The following is a 17,453-nucleotide window of genomic DNA, read 5'->3' as shown; positions in this document are numbered from 1 at the left end:
CAACTTAATGCTAATGACTCACTCACCCTCCTTGCAAACTGAGGGCTTCTCCCCTGTCATCTGGTGTCCATGGAAAACTAACTTCTGTGTAAAGCCTCACTCACACTCCCTGCAAACATAGGGCTTCTCCCCTGAGTGTGTTGTCTGGAGTGTGAGTTGACTTCAATAAAAAGCCTTGCTCACACTCCCTGCAAACATAGGGCTTCTCCCATGAGTGTGTTCTCTGGTCTATGAGGAGAGTTGGGCATTGAAAAGCCTCATTCACACTCCCTGAAAACATAGAGCTTCTCCCCAGAGAGTGTCCTTTTGTATCTGAGGAGAGTTGACGACTTCTTTCTTTTTTACAGGGACAGAGAGTCAGATAGAGGGATAGAGACAAACAGGAACAAAGAGAGATGAGAAGCATCAATCATCAGTTTTTTATTGCAACACCTTAGTTGTTCATTGATTGCTTTCTCATATGTGCCTTGACCGCAGGCCTTCAGCAGACCAAGTAACCACTTACTTGAGCCAGCAACATTCGGTCCAAGCTGGTGAGCTTTTTGCTCAATCCAGATGAGCCCTCATCCCAGTCCAACACTCTATCCACTGCACCACTTCCTGGTCAGGTGAGAGTTGACTTCTGTGTGAAGCCTTGCTCACACTCCTTGCAAACATAAGGCTTCTCCCCTGAGTGTGTTTTTTGGTGTCTGAGGAGATGTGACTTCTGTGAAAAGCCTTGCTTACACTCCCTGCAAACATAGGGCTTCTCCCCTGAGTGTATACTCTGGTGTATAAGGAGATATGACTTCCGTGTGAAGCCTCGCTCACACTCCCTGCAAACATAAGGCTTCTCCCCTAAGTGTGTTTTTTGGTGTCTGAGGAGATTTGACTTCTGGGAAAAGCCTTGCTCACACTTCCTGCAAACATAGGGCTTCTCCCCTGAGTGTGTCCTCTGATGTGTGAGGAGATTTGACTTTTGTGTGAAGCCTCGCTCACACTCCCTGCAAACATAGGGCTTCTCCCCTGAGTGTGCCCTTTGGTGTCTGAGGAGATGTGACTTAATTGAAAAGCCTCGCTTACACTCTCTGCAAACATAGGGCTTCTCCCCCGAGTGTGTCCTCTGATGTGTGAGGAGAGTTGACTTCTGTGTGAAGCCTCGCTCACACTCCCTGCAAACATAAGGCTTCTCCCCTGAGTGTGTCCTCTGATGTGTGAGGAAAGTTGACTTCTGTGTGAAGCCTCGCTCACATTCCCTGCAAACATAGGGCTTCTCCCCTGAGTGTGTCCTCTGGTGTATATGGAGATATGACCTCTGTGTGAAGCCTCGCTTACACTCTCTGCAAACATAGGGCTTCTCCCCAGAGTGTGTACTTTGGTGTCTGAAAAGATATGACTTCATTAAAAAGCCTCGCTTACACTCTCTGCAAACATAGGGCTTCTCCCCTGAGTGTGTTCTCTGATGTGTGAGGAGAGTTGACTTCTGTGTGAAGCCTCGCTCACACTCCCTGCAAACATAGGGCTTCTCCCCTGAGTGTGTCCTCTGGTGTATAAGGAGATATGACTTCTGTGTGAAGCCTCGCTCACACTCACTGCAAACATAGGGCTTCTCCCCTGAGTGTGTCCTCTGGTGTATAAGGAGATATGACTTCCGTGTGAAGCCTCTCTCACACTCCCTGCAAACATAGGGCTTCTCCCCTGAGTGTGTTCTCTGGTGTGTGAGGAGATGTGACCCATCATCAAAGCCTTGCCCACACTCTCTACACTTGACAGGTACAATTCTCGAAATTCCTACTCTCATAGACAGTTTTTCTGTGTCCACTGAATTCACTTTCTGGCCTCTACTGGGTGCTTCCTGCAGCATTCTCTCTTGCTCACTAGAGCTTCCCAAGTGTCCTTTGGGAGTTTTAAAAAAGGCCCTTGAAATCCTCCTTGGACTGGTCCTTTTAAGCAAATGTTTGGACTTTCCTTTGTCCTTTTGACCTTCAGCTTTGTCATCCCAGCTGTGTGTATCAGTATGGTGCTGCTGCTGATCTGGATCCTCTGGGCAGGGATCCTCTGATTGGAGGTGTTTTCTTGCAGATGTTCCTGGGAGAATTTGAGAGGGGTGATTGCATCCCACATGTTGACTGAGGAATTTCTGACTGGAGAATGCCAGAGAGCAGGAGGGACATGGGTGTATCTTTGGCTGTGGTTCTGCTGAAAGAGAAAATTTTGGTCAGGACAGATATTGACAAGGCTGCCTGAGTCATATGTTTTGTCTGCTATTAAGACCTGTCCCATCAGTCATTCTTATGGGGTTGACAGTGTAAATCTCTGTCTCTCACAAAGTGTTTCTTTACAGTCTGTTTTCTCTTTTCATTTTTATGTACTGTATCTTCTTTAGAAATCCAGAAAGCCCATATCAAGGGTCCTTTGTACGCATTACCAGATGAGGGACTTTCAAGTAGCATCAGAGGCTGTTTCACCCCTTGTATGGGTGGAACAATGCTGACCTATCCTATATACATGTAGCTTTTAAAACAGTTATTTAGAAAGACCACTGGCCCCAACTAGAAATTGCTTTCCTCATAGTTTTCCACAGATGATAAACTGAAAATATGTCCTTCCTCAAACCTCACATCAAATATTCATACTTGATTTTATTCAGTGTCAGCCCATTTCATATACAATGGGAAGTCCTGTTTCAAAATATTTCCTCAATTATACTTTTTAAAAATTGATTGATTTTTAGAGAGGCAAAGAGAGGAGGAGGAGGATGGAGAGGAAGAATAGGAAGAGAAGGAGAAGAGAAAAGAAGAAGAAGAAGAAGAAGAAGAAGAAGAAGAAGAAGAAGAAGGAGAAGAAGAAGAAAGAGAGAGAGAGAGAGAGGGAGAGAGGGGCATTTATTCATTTTTCTACCTAGGCATGCAGTCACTGGTCTTTTCTTGTATGTGCCCTGACCCGGGCTCAACCTTGGTATTACAGGTTGGTGCTTAAGTGACTGAGCTAACCAGCCAGATCCCCCAACCATACTTCTTACATACTTGACTCCTACTCCTATCCGTCTCCAGCTAATCCATAATCTTCTCTCACTTGGAGATGAAGTAATCTCTGAGAGGTTTTCTCACTGAAGTGTATTTTTCAAAAATTAACAAAGCAAATCTTAGAGAATAAGCCACCCTGTAGTCTAGAACAACACCACCATCCCACCTCACTCAGGAAGGTCCCATGCATCTCAGCGTGGATCACACCACTGCATTTCCAGGCTGCTGCACATCTCTCCGACCTCTGCTCTTACCCTGTATGCTAGACAGTGGTGGCCCTTAGAAAACAGGCCCTGGCCAGTTTTCCCAGTGAATAGAGTGTTGGCCTGGTATATGGATGTCCCAGGTTTGATCCCCGGTCAGGACACACATGAAAAGCAACAATCTGCTTATCTTTCCCTCCCTCTCCCTCTGCTCTCTCTCTTTTCCTCCCACAGCCAGTGGCTCAATTGGTTCGATCATCAGCTTGATAGCTCAGTTGGTTCAAGGGTTCACCTCAGGTGTTGAGGATAGCTCAGCTAGTCTGAGCATGGACCTCAGACTGGGGTTGCTGGATGGGTCCTGGTTGGGCACATGAAGGAATCTGTCTCTCCCTTCTCCTCTCTCTTAAAAAAATTAAATCAAAAATAAAAAATATAAATATTTTTTCTAAGAATCAAAGGCATATGAAATGAATCCTTTATTTCTGAAGCATCTGATTCAAAATCTTACTGACTATACCATGAAAATATCTAAGGTGAGTTCTCTCTTCATTTTCATTTTGAAGAATGTTATGCTTACCTCTAGCTGCTGCGAGCTCTCTCTTCCACTTGCTGCCACACTTTATGCCCAGATTCTGGCCAAACTCGTCACCGTACCAGACTAACAGCTCACAGTCTGGCCTGATGACCCGGCAGGTTCGATAGAAAATCTGCCTGCGATACTGAAAGGCCACCAGGTTCTGCTCTTCATCATTCCGGGCACAGTTCACATACCTGGGATTGAGGCAGGTGAAAGAAAAGAAACCCAAAGGTGATGAGTTCCTACTGCCTCTCAGATCCATGTCCAGCTCTGCACCTGACACTAGGGCTCTGATGTCGCTCACTTCCACAGTGCTCCTGGAGAACCTGCTGTTCAATGTTTGTGCCTGTCACAATGTCAAATTATTTTCTATCTCCAGGTCCTACTTACGGTGCTCATCCTGCCTAATACCATTTTCCAAAGCCAATTCCAAATGTAACCTTCACCCTGATTGGCCATAAAACCAACTGACCTCTAGCTTTTTCAAACTAACTCAGGTTCTGTTTTATATCACAGAACTTGCTACTTGATGTTGGACTCTGTTTAGATTAGTTCACATCATTCAATACTCAGCCCAAGTCCATTTTTTAAAAAATTTTTTTACAAGGACAGAGAGAGAGAGAGAGTCAAAGAGAGGAATAGATAGGGACAGAGAGGAACGAAGAAAGATGAGAAGCATCAATCATCAGTTTTTCATTGCGACACCTTAGTTGTTCACTGATTGCATTCTCATATGTGCCTTGACTGCAGGCCTTCAGCATACTGAGTAACCCCTTGTTTGAGCCAGCAACCTTGGGTCCAAGCTGGTGAGCTTTTTGCTCAGGCCAGATGAGCTCGCACTCAAGCTGGCTACCTCAGGGTCTCGAACCTGGGTCCTCGGCATCCCAGTCTGATGCTCTATCTACTGTGCCACTGCCTGGTCAGATGAAGTACATCTTTTCTTGACAGGCCTTTCTCTATTCTCACATTTTATTTAGGTAGTATTTGATGCCTCACCCAGGTTCCCATAAAAACCAGGAGGTCTCCCCCTGCCCACTGAAGTGAGAAGCAGGAAGGCAGACAGATTTTCACATGTGCCTGACCAGGATCCACCTGGCATGCTCACCAAGGGGCAATGCTCAGCCCATCTGGGGTGTTGCTCCATTCTAGCACCTGAGGCAGAGGCCATGGAGCCGCCCTCAGTGCCAGGGACAACTTTGCTCCAGTGGAGCTTTGGCTGTGGGAGGGGAAGAGAGAGATAGAGATAAAGGAGAGGGGGAAGGGCAGAGAAGCAGATGAGCGCTTTTCAGTGCCCTAGGTGGGAATTAAACCCTGGACTTCCATGGCCGGGACAGTGCTCTACCGCTGAGCCAACCGACCAGGACTTGGAGGTCTCTTTGTCTTAGCAAATTCATAAAGAACAATAATAGCTTATTCACATTCTGTAGCCTCTGATAAAAGAGCCCCTCAGGGAAGTGGCCAATGATCATTGCTCTGTGGGGTTCAGAACTCATTTCTAGTTAGAAGTGAGGCTGGGATAATTTGCTGCCCTCACAGGTGTAGGCTATCCATGGTTTAGGTAACCTAACACTCTGCACTTCTCAAAAAATAGGAAAATTATAGTTAAACATTTCTAAAATGTATTGTTTCACCATGTCTGCAATTAGTTCTTCATAAGAGGATGGGTTATATGATCTGTTTAAGTAATGAATACCTTCCTCTAACATGGAATATATACTATAGTTAGGGCTTGCTTAGATAATGTTCATTAAATCAATTAAAGTGTAATCCAAGCCCTCAAAATTTTTTTCAGTGCCCAAATTTTGTCTAGCATAGAGATTTATATTTTGAGGACATAAGCTATATTTTTATCTTCTTTTTTCCTCTATATACTTCTTGCTTTAAAAGAGCTCTGAATGGAGAAAAAAGAGAAACAGAAGATTGAGGGATACCAGTGAGGGAGGCATGATGAGAAGGAAAGCTGTATGGGCCTGAGAGGGATGAGTGTTTTCGTGACTCCCAGAAAATTCTTGGCCTTACCTCATCCAGTTGGCCCAGGATTCATCCTTCCCATCCACATACTCATGGCAGTTTCTCCCTTTAGTGATCTGCATTTCAGGAAGAAAAAATAAAGGCTTTTTTTTAAGATGATGAGTTAATAAAATTATTTTACTCTACTGTCAACAAAGCTCTTTCAGCTTGCATGCATTGCCACTAGTGACCACATGATATTTTTCTTACTCATCACATCTGCGTTGACCTGTCAACTCAAGGCTGGGAGGAGGCATTCTTTTGTGTCTGTACCACTTTGCTCCCACTTAATTTGTGATCCTCAACAGGAGCTCCATGATCTGCAAAGTCCACTCCGTACCCAGAGCTAACCATATTGTCTCCATCCATGTCCTAGTATGTAGAATGGCAGGTCCCACCAAGCCATGGGAGGGATGTGGGAATCCACAAGACAGGGGAAGAGGTAAATACTTCTCACCTGCCAGGAGTATCCGTTGTTGCCTGCCTCTTCATCTTCTGTGATCTGGCCCTCATAAGGGCCAAAGTGCAGACCCACTGGCAGAGCAGATGCCTCGTTCCACACTCCAAGCCCAGCCTCAGGAATGCCTGATAGTCTGATTCTCAACCCAGGGGGCAGAGTGAGGGCTGCGTGGTTTGGATGCCCCTTATCCACTGCACTGTCTTTTACAAATGTAGGGGGCCCATGCACATCACAACTGTCAATGAAGAAGTTCTGACAATTCTCACAATCTGGGGATGAGAGCAACAGAGATTAGGGAAGGTGTAGTGCATGTTCCTGGACATATAGAGCTTCAGAGAGAGCCCAGGCACTCACATCATTGAGCCTCACTTCTGTAATGTGGGTCCATGGGGGAACTGAATGCTGTAAGGGCCAAATGATTAGATGACATTATTGTATGAAGAGTTAGCATGCTTTGTTAGGGTCACTTACAGAGGTAGTCATTGTCCTGGTGCTCGCTGATCTCTTGGTACACATGGCTATTTCTTTCTCGTAAGCTATACATCTTTACTTCAGTCTCCTTTCTCTTGAGTTCTAAGTTGGAGAAGAGTGAGTTTGGTGGAGTCTGGAGTGTTAGTCCCTATTTTGTCAGAAAACACACAAACTCCTGCCATCAAATTATCACCTGTCCTTCTATACACTCTGGTATTTTCCTTTGTCAACTATTGGCTCAGAGAGCCCCTATAATAGTAAGCCTCTACACTGACTACAGATGGCCAATTCAATTTTAGTTTCTAGATCTTCTCATTATGAGTTGTAACTTCTCAAATTTTAGTTATTCATAAAATATTTATTAAGGGCACAGTATATGTAAGGCATTTAGGAAAGGCCAGGGATACAACACCAACAGCATATGGTTGCTATTATCATAGATGTATTTATTGGACAACGTGTATGTGTCAGTTATTTTACATTGAATTTAAGCCCTAGCCAGTTGCTCAGTGGATAGAGCTTTGGCCAGTGTATGTCCCGGGTTTGATTCCCATTGGGGTATATAGAGAAGTGACCATCTCCTTCTCCACCCCTCCCTCTCCCCCTTCTCTCCTTCTTCCTTTCCTGCAGCCAGTGGCTCAATTGGTTTGAGCATTAGCCCTGGGCACTGAGGATGGCTCAGGTTAGCTAGAGCACATCATCCTAAGGTGCTAAAAACCAGCTCAGTACTTGAGAATTGGGGTTGCCAGGGTAGATCTTGGTAAGAGTGCATATGTGAGTCACCTCACTATCTCTCCTCATCTTACCTAAAAAATAAAAAAATACATACACAGATAATTGAATTGAGTACTGTCAAAGAATATATGCATGTATCTTCACCTTACACATTAGCATTCAAGAGCTCAGATAATTTGTAAGATTTGCCCAAAGGTCCAGTGCTAAATTCACTCTCAGTTTAGTAGAGCTTAAATCCAGGCCTATCCAAAGTCCACCCCATACACCTAGGCCATACTTATTAGCCTTTTTAGAGGACTCAGAGGAACTGGAATCTACAAATGATTTTTTCTTAACCAATTTTCATCTAGAGTGTTTTCTAGAGGGTCTTGCTTCTCCAGGATGGAGTGTGATGCTGAAGACTCAAGTTTTGAAACTCTGAGGCTGCCAGCTTCAGTGGGGGCTACTCAGGCTTTAGTGCAGCCTCACCAGCTTGAGCACAGGGTTGCCAGGCTTGAGTGTGGGATCATAGGCATGACCCCATGGTTGCTGGCTCAAGTCCAAGGTATCAGGCTTGAGCAAGCGGTCACTCACTGTGCTGTAGCCCCCAGTCAGGGCACATATGAGAAAGCAATTGATGAACAACTAAGGAAGCTGCAATGAAGAATTGATAGTTTACATCTCTCTCCCTTTCAGCCAGTCTGTCACTGTCTGTCCCTCCCTCCCTCTATCTCTCAGTAAAATAAAAAAGAAAAAAAATTGGCCATTTATGTCAAAAATATAATAAAGGTCACTTAACTGGACAGAAAGTCCATTTCTTTAATATAACACTTTCTCTTTTCTGTCTTTGTTATGGACCGTAAATGGCAAAAAGCCATTGTAGATTCGAGGCTTAGCAAAAGGCTAAGTTCTCCCCACTCCATCTTCATATGTGGCTACGATGCTGAGTATTTGCACCCACTCTATTTGCTTTTTGGGTTGCTGGAAGCAATATACATGCCCTTCCTCTGACTTTTTGTTTGTTTCAGATGTTGGTAGATATCACTAATGTATCCTGTTTTTGCCTTGGGAGAGTTCCTGTCTTAGCCTTGGATGTGCAACTTTGTATCAAGGTCCTTGATTTGCATATGGCTATATAATAAAGCGAACTGGGGCTATGGGGCACTAGGATACTGCAGGCATGTTGAAGAGCCCTCCTGGTCCTATCGTTTTTGTTTTGATAAGTGTGTTTTCTTAATTCCGCACCTTTATTAGGAGCCGCGCTAGTCTGCGGCAAGTGGCGCCCGAAACAGAAGACTTGAGTATGAGTCCAAGGAAACTAAAACTGAAGGAAGGTGACAAAACTCCCCAAGTGAAGTGCACACAGTGAGTAACAAAAGTTTTTGGGGAAAGTGTAGTCAGGAGTAAAAGATTATGGGACAGATAGGGTAAAAAATAAGGGACTTTATGTAGAAATGTTTCTGTATGAAGACAAATCTGTTGTCTAAAGAGTATCAGGGTGAGCTAGAAACAGAGGGATGTGAATATGAGTATAACTTGGGAGTCTGAGGATGACGGGGGGATAAAAAATCCATGGCTATGGCTGCCTTAGCTGTGGGGCCTTTGCTGCCCTCAGCTCCTTCCTACATTCAACCCTCTGCTCCTCTGTACCCTTATCTGGCTGATTCTGGAGTCTATAGCTCAAAATCTGGGAAATCCCCTCTCCAACAATCTATAGACCAGGCTCAAAATATAGGGGAAACAATAGATGGCTTTACCCATTTTCCTGTTGTAGAAAGACAGGATGGTACAGGGAGACTAGTGCAAGAACATGAACCTGTACCTTTTAGAACTCTGAAAGAGCTTAAACTTACTTGTGTTCAGTGTGGGCCTACTGCCCCTTTTTCACTTGGTTTATTAGATACTATTAGTGCAAAGGCTCTTCCTTCAAATGGCTGGAAGGCAATTGCTTGTGCTTGTCTCTCCAGGGGTAATTATTTGCTGTGGAAGTTGAACTTTCTTGAGAATGGAAAGGAGACTCAGGTATTAGGAAGATTGCAGCTTTTCCTGTCATGGTCTGATTTTCTTTAATGTTTTGACTGCGGTCTTCTGAACTATCATTTTGTTTCTTTCTTGTTCTTTGCCTGGAGGTTGAGGCAGGGGATCTGTGTTGGATCTGACTATAGAAAATATCCCAGCAGCTGCTGAGAGCAAATTTTCTCAGGAAAGATTTTGTTTAGTCATATCCTTCAGTCCCTCTGTCTGAAAATGCCCTGACTAATATCTGGCAGGCATCTTTCTAATCTGGATTCCCTCTGTCTGAAAATGCCCTAATATCTGGCAGGCATCTTTCTAATCTGGATGTGCTCTGACATCCTGGATTTCTCTCTGGTTTGTCTAATTCTTGTCTCTGTTTAGTCTTTGTTTAATGTTGCCTAAAATGTGTCTTTTTAAGGCATGAATTAAGGTTTTTTTGCATGCAAAAATTGAAAATGCTGGCTCCAATATTTAGAAAAAATAAAATGTTTTTAGAACTTGTAAGGAGCACTCATTTAAATTTAAATAGAATAGAATGTAGATCCTTAAGACTTACTGATTTGGTTAGTGCATTGTGAGGTATGTTCAGAGTTAGGAGCCAAATAGCAATTTAAATATTAGGATTAGTCAAAGTTACATGTTATACTTGTGTTTTTTGTATGTAAATTGTCTTGTTATGTGTAAGGTTATACTCAGGCAAAACAAAGAAATTGAGCAAAATTAAGCAGGGCCCTAATAAGTCATTTCAGGAATTTGTCTCACGGCTAATTCAGGCAGTTAGAATAGTATAAAGATGCTAATTCTGCTTCTCAGGCCACGTCCTGCAAAAGGGCCCCAAGAAAATTAGTGATTTGGCTCCTCTGATTTTTCCAATTGATTAAAAAAATAGGTCAGGAATGCCCTGAAATGGAACTAACAATACAAGGGTGTAAATTTAAAAGACTTTTAGATACTGGAGCTGATATATCTGTTATTGCTAAGCCACATTGGCCTCCTTCCTGGCCCACTCATGCAGCAGCCACAGAATTACAAGGTATAGGGCAGAGTAAATCCCCTCAACAAAGTTCTGGGAAGATTAAGGTCATTCTGGATTTTTTCAGCCTTATGTGCTCCCTGGATTGCCAGTTAATTTGTGGGGTAGAGATGTTTTGAAAAATATGGGAGCATTACTTGTCAGTTCTAATAATTTAGTCAGCACTCAAATGCTTGATCAGGAATTTTTGCCCACTAAGGGACTAGGGAAATAACAGCAGGGAATTCTCACCCCCATAGAAGTGGCACCCAATACCAGAAGGTGTGGATTAGGATATCAAAATTTAGCAGAGGGGCCTTGGTAGCTCCTGCTACCCCAGTAAGGCATTGTGCAGACCCAATTACTTGGAAATCAGATAATCCTGTATAGGTAAACCAATGGCCCCTTTCTCAGGAGAAACTTAGGAGAGCTGCTCAATTGGTACAAGAGCAGTTACAGCTTGGGCACATTGAACCATCCAATAGTCCATGGAATATGCCTATTTTGTCATTAAAAAGAAATCAGGAACCTGGAGACTATTACAAGATTTGAGAGCAATAAATAAGACTGAAATTATGGGTCCTCTCCAGCTAGACTCCCTTCTCCTGCTGCCATTCCATGGAATTTTCACCTTGTAATTATTGACTTGAAGGATTGCTTTTTTACTATTCCTTTAAACCTGCATGATTGCAAGTGTTTTGCATTCAGTGTTCCTTCATTTAATTTCTAGGCTCCAATGGAGCAATACCAGTGGAGAGTTTTCCTCAAGGTATGGCTAACAGTCCTACCTTGTGCCAAAAATACATTTCTCAAGCTATCTTTTCAGTTTGAAGGCAGTACCCTAAGGCATACATAATTCATTATATGGATAATATTCTTATCGCTCATCCAGATAAAGACACTGTGTTAATCATTTTGCAACAACTAGAATATTCTTTGAAAGAATCAGGACTTTATATAGCTCCTAAAAAAGTACAGCAATCTTTACCTTTTTCTTATTTAGGACAAATTGTTGAGGGACAACAAATTTGTCCACAGAAAATAGAAATCAGGACAGATCATTTGCAAACTTTAAATAATTTCCAGAAACTGTTAGGAGACATTAACTGGCTTAGACCTTCCTTGAAATTAACTACTGGGGAACTGAAACCACCTTTTGATATTCTTAGAGGCTCCGCTAAACCAGCTTCTGCTCAGCTACTTACAGCTGCGGGACAACAAGCTTTAAAGCTTGTAGAAAAAGCCTTGCAACAAGCACAACTAAAATGCATAAATCACAAAGAATCAATTGCCTTACTAATTTGTCCCTCAAGTTACACTCCAATGGGACTATTGTGGCAAGCTTCAGGTCCTACTGAATAGATTCATTTGGCTGTTACTTCTAAAAAAGTTTTATCTTCGTATCTGGATCTTGTCACCTCCTTGATTATCAAGGTGTGTAGGCGACTCTTACAGCTTATAGGTTTTGAGCCTCAAATTATTGTTGTTCCTTTTTCAAAGGATCAACAACAATGGCTCTGGGAAACTTTCACTAAATGGCAAATTGCTTTTACAAATTTTAGAGGCCAAATTGATTCTCACTACCCAACTAATAAAATAGTTCAATTTTCATTAATTACTACATTTGTATTTCCTAAAACAATTGTTAATGAGCCCATTCCTGAAGCACCTACAGTCTTTACTGATGGGTCTAGCTCAGGAATAGCAGGCTTAAAATCGATGGACAAATTTATACTAAAATAATTTGCCTTGAAATCAGCTCAAAGACTAGAATTACATGCCATTATCATGGCTTTTCAGCATTTGCCATATTCCTCCTTTAATCTGTATACAGACAGCAAATATTTACTTACGTTTTTTTCTACTATAGAGACTGCTGTCTTAGGGACAACTGCTGATGAACTATTTCAGCAGTTTCTCCTTCTTCAAAGACCTGCATGTCAACATAGAGCTCCATGTTTTATAGGACATATTTGAGCTCACTCCATGCTCCCTGGAGCACAAGAAAATGCCCTTGTTGATCAAGCTACCCAAAAGAAAATTATTTGGAGCAATCATGACAGATCGAGCAATTCAGTCTCATACTATTCATCACCAGAATGCTGCAGCCCTATGTAAACAGTTTAAACTTTCTCGGAAAGCAGCATGACAGATTGGTAAATCCTGTCCAAGGTGTCCTATACTACAATCTGTCCCTTCATTTGAAGTTAACCCTCAAGGTCTCCTACCAGGACAACTTCGGCAAATGGATGTTACTCATAAACCTTCATTTGGCAAACAGTCCATTGTCCACGTTACAGTGGATACTTATTATGGATTTATGGTAGCCTCTATTAGGAAAGGAGAGGCTGCTAAGCATGTTATATAGCTCATTGTATGCATTTTCTATTATTGGACTTCTTGATGTGATTAAAACTGACAAAGTTCCTGCATATGTAGCAAAAGCATTTACTGTATTTTGTCAAACCTTTCGAATTACGGGTATTTCTTACAATCTTTAAAGTCAAGATATTATTAAAGTGTTCCCAGCAAATATTTAAGGTCAATTTTAAAAATATAAAAGGGGGAGTCATATCCTGGAATTTCTGCAAATCCACCTTATCTTTTAAAAAAATTTTCTTTTGAATACTGATGAACAGGAGATGCCAAATTCTTTTCTCCTGCAAACTTCTACCCTCTTTTATTTGATCCATCTAATAACACTGTTTTGTCTTATTTCAAATGGCTCCAGATATATGGAAAAGGTTTATAGTACGCAGATGGGGATCCTCAAACCCCTCAACGAGATCTTCTGAGCATGTCTTTTAAGGTACCAAGAGGCAGAAAAAGCCCAAAAGAGATCAGATGAAATACTTGGGATACACCCTCAAAAGGCTCCAATTCCCCAGTGGGGCCTAATAGGACTCCATCAGGGCCCTGCTTCAATAGTGGAAAGGATGGTCATTTAAGCCAAAACTTACCAGGCTTACATGCCTTTGCTGTGAGGAAGAAGGGACACTGGAAGGTAGGCTTCCCCCTCGCTCCTCTAAGGGAGGGTTCAGTCTCTTCCAGCCCTGTTCCAGCCACCTGTGACCTAACCTTGCCCAGAATGCTGGAATTTGCCACTGAAGGCTGAAGGTGCCCAGTGCCGTTGGCCCCATCTATGACACTGTGGATGAGCCTAGAGTATTTCTTCCAAGTAGCAGGTAAACTGATCTCATTTGCACAAGGGCCACTTAACTATGTCTTGCCTGAATATTCAGGTTTTTTATTCTTCCCTCGAAGATCTCTGTTGTGGGTGTTGATAGTCCTATTTTCTGCTGCTTTGTTTAATATATAGCAGGGGTCCCCAAACTTTTTTCACAGGGGGCCAGTTCACTGTTCCTCAGATCGTTGGAGGGCCAGACTATAAAAAAACTATGAACAAATTCCTATGCACACTGCACATATCTTATTTTAAAGTAAAAAAACAAAACGGGAACAAATACAATATTTAAAATAAAGAACAAGTAAATTTAAATCAACAAACTGACTAGTATTTCAATGGGAACTATGGGCCTGCTTTTGGCTAATGAGATGGTCAATGTCGGTTCCATACTTGTCACTGCTAGCCATAACAAGTGATATGACATGCTTCCGGAGCTGTGACGCGTATGTCCCGCGTCACCAGAAGTAGTACTGTACATAAGCGATGCTGCGCTTTGCGGTGCCGCCATATACAGTACTCTCACTGACCACCAATGAAAGAGGTGCCCCTTCTGGAAGTGCGGTGGGGGCCGGATAAATGGACTCAGGGGGCCGCATGTGGCCCACGGGCCATAGTTTGGGGACCCCTGATATATAGTGTTTCCTTTATTCCTCCTGCCTCAATGCCCCACCCATATTTTAGGCTGGGACCTACTCCTAATTTAGAGCTCCTTTTTTCCTTTTTTGCCAACATACAAATTTACCTCTGCCACCCAGTTTAGTGTATCCCAAGGTGCTCCTCACCACCCCATGGCTGTAAAGCTCCAGTATAAGGCCCCCTGGGTTCATCTTTCCAGTTTAAAGAAAATGGAAGCTCTGTCTTCATGCGTGCTGTGGATAGTTTTTCCAGTCTACTTGGGTCATCACCAGCTAGAAGCAGCGGTCATTGGGACTTTGATGCTAGCTGCAGAGTGTAGAAGTGTGACAGCAATTCCAGTGCCATGTGGATTTCTCCTGGATGTGTTTCCTGGACTCCTACTCCTGTGACAGCTTTTGATAGACTGAACTGGGGTTGGGTTGCATTTGCGGAAATTTGGAATGGTGTTGGTGCCAACTTGGACTTGGTGAACATGTTAAGGACACTGCTCTTTTATGGATTCTTGTTGTATTTGCCAAGAGTTTGCTTAAAGGCTTTAATCACTGTAATGTTTTAGAATATTTGGGTATCTTGTTAGTATTGGCTATACTAATTTTGTGTTTGTTCTGTATTTTTTCAGTCTGCCTCCAAATTATAATCTGGGAAACTAGGAAATCAGATGAGTGCAAATCTCAGCACACAAATTAAAAATAAAAAAGAAAAGGGGGATATGTTGTGGACCGTAAATGGCAAAAAGCCATTGTAGATTCGAGGCTTAGCACAGGGCTGAGTTCTCCCCCCTCCATCTCCATATTTGGCTGTGATGCTGAGTATCTGCACCCATTCTACTTGCTTCCTTGGGTTGCTGGAAGCAATATACATGCCCTTCCTCTGACTTTTTGTTTGTTTCAGATGTTGGTAGATTTCACTAATGTATCCTATTTTTGCCTTGGGAGAATTCCTGTCTTAGCCTTGGATGTGCAACTTTGTATCAAGGTCCTTGATTTGCACATGGCTATATAATAAAGCAAACTGGGGCTATGGGGCACTCGGATACTGCCAGGCATGTTGAAGAGTCCTCCCAGTCCCATTGTTTTTGTTTTGATAAGTGTGTTTCCTTAATTCCGCACCATTATTAGGAGCCACACTAGTTCATGGCATGTCTTTTTTAAAAATTTGACTGACTTGCAGTGGCACAGTAGATAAAGCAGTGACCTGGACAATGAGGTCACCAGTTTGTAACCCCAGGCTTGCCTTGTCAAGGCACATCCAAAAAGCAACTATTACAAGTTGATGCTTCCTGCTCCTGTCTGCCTCCACCTTCTCTAATTTATTGATTTTAGAGAGATAGGAGGGAAGAGAGTGAGAAACATTGATTTGCTGTTCCACTCATTTATGCATTTAGTGGTTGATTATACTTTATTTTTTTTTTTTTTTTTTTTAGCTAGAGACAGACAGGAAGGGAGAGGGATGAGAAGCATCAACTTACAGCTGCAGCACCTTGTTTGTTCATTGATTGCTTTCACATAGGTGCCTTGACCAGGGGAATCTAGCTCAGTCAGTGACCTCTTGCTCAAACCAGCAACCTTGGGCTCATGCCAGCAACCCTGTGCTTCAAGCCAGTGACTATGGGGTCACGTCTACGATTTCATGCTCAAGCCAGCGTCTCCACACTCAAGCCCGTGAACCCCCTCAAGCCTGCAACCTTGGGGTTTGGAACCTGAGTCCTCATCGTCCCAGGTTGATGCTCTATCCTCTGTGCTACCACCTGGTCAGGCTTCAATGGTTGATTCTTATATGGGCCCTGACTGGGCATCAAACACACAACTTAGGTATATGAGGACGACTCTCTAATGAATTATGCAACTTGGCCAGGGCTCCTTTCTGTCTTCTTGTTTCAGAGTGGCCTTGTCCAGTCTAATGGTACAGTGACCACCTTGCCTCCTTTCCTTCTTATCCTTTCACCTTTACACATTTAACCGTCCTTGCTCTTCCTTAATCATCAGAGTCTGGTCAGCACCAAACAGTCTTGGGAACGCAGCCTCAGGTCTGTGGACCACAGAAACCATTTGGTTCAAGTTAGAGATCACATCTGGACTTCAGCTGTGTTTCAGTGCTAGACCCATGAAAGCAGAAGGACCTTGCTGACCACATCCTCATAAAACCAGACACACTGAAGAGATGGCTGACATAGGGCCTGATACAATGGTCCCTACCCTGGCCCACAACCCCAGCTGCCTTAATCACGATTAATTTTTTCCTGTCTGCAATGAGGCCAGGGCTGCCAGACAGTGCTGTCCTGGAGCACTGCTCACCCGCCAGACCTTCCTCCTCCTTTTGTGATGACAAGTGCTCTGAATGAGTTATTTCTTAAGTGGTTTTATACTTTTATACATTCCTGTTCATGAACACATCTATAAATATGTGTAATTATTTACACATGGAAGCAGTGTATCAAATCGCCCCTTACTGCACATTGCACTGTTTGCATCTCACTTGTTTGCTAAACGCAAGCTCTGTCCCTGGTTAGCTGTTGAGAGGCTGGGGACCTGACCCGGGGTGAGTTTCAAATGGGCACTGTGACCCCTCACCTCGCTGCCTTCGAGTCCATTCTTCATGCGAGTCCTCAGTGTCCTCCACCGGGGGTCTGGTGGCCTGCTGGCGGTGAACCATGAAAGCGGGCCTAGGGGCTCTGAGGCCTGGGGAGAAACAAAATCATGGTCCCCAAAGCGAAGCTCTTGAAGAAGTAGCCCCGACACTCGCTGCCCCCTGTGCCGCCCCACAGGTCCCGGCCCGGTTCCCGCACCCCCATCCCCGCCCCGTCACCTTTGCGCAGCAGCGCGTCCTGGTTCCTCTCCACTTTGGGGCAGCGCGCCTTCTCCCAGTCGCCCATGGCGGCCACCCCTCCCGAGAGAAGTAGGCGTGGATGTCCCTGAAAATGTCCGGTGCCTGAGGGAAGACGCGGCCTCGTGACCCCTCCCACCGGCTGGCGGAACCGCCCCTCGCCCTGTTGGATCCGAGCTGCTCCCAGTCCAACCCCCATCCCTGCCCCCCTCACCTGCGGTGGTGCCTCCGCTGCCCTGCAGGCTCCCGTCCACGTCTCTGTTCCCGCCACCTCGCACGCCCAGCCCCTTTATGCCTCTGCGGGAGACGTCGCTGAGGCTGACTGCTTGGCCTTCCAGA

The 17,453-nt window shown here is 43.9% G+C and overlaps 1 protein-coding gene across 4 annotated transcripts; it reads right to left on the bottom strand.

Annotated features, from left to right (window-relative positions):
• Nucleotides 1-510: 510 nt before the first annotated feature.
• On the bottom strand, nucleotides 511-17,192 carry LOC136306131 (histone-lysine N-methyltransferase PRDM9-like). 4 transcript variants are annotated; one of them, XM_066252690.1, is made up of 7 exons: nucleotides 17,097-17,192; nucleotides 16,862-16,969; nucleotides 6,727-6,828; nucleotides 6,253-6,524; nucleotides 5,805-5,872; nucleotides 3,786-3,979; nucleotides 511-2,178 (listed from the first exon to the last, which is right to left on the bottom strand). In XM_066252690.1, the coding sequence occupies exons 1-7, from the start codon at nucleotides 17,161-17,163 to the stop codon at nucleotides 605-607; spliced, it is 2,385 nt and encodes a 794-aa protein (XP_066108787.1). In that variant the 5' UTR covers nucleotides 17,164-17,192; the 3' UTR covers nucleotides 511-604. The 4 variants fall into 4 exon arrangements, with proteins under 4 accessions (XP_066108787.1, XP_066114881.1, XP_066122345.1 ...); XM_066258784.1 differs by having other exon boundaries at nucleotides 511-2,175; XM_066266248.1 differs by lacking the exon at nucleotides 6,727-6,828.
• Between the last annotated feature and the right edge of the window lie 261 nt (nucleotides 17,193-17,453).

The sequence above is a fragment of the Saccopteryx bilineata genome, chromosome 1, assembly GCF_036850765.1.
Source record: "Saccopteryx bilineata isolate mSacBil1 chromosome 1, mSacBil1_pri_phased_curated, whole genome shotgun sequence".
Classification (NCBI taxonomy): Eukaryota; Metazoa; Chordata; class Mammalia; order Chiroptera; family Emballonuridae; genus Saccopteryx; species Saccopteryx bilineata.
Note: the sequence above shows the minus strand (reverse complement) of the source record. Positions and strands in the feature narration are given on the sequence as shown.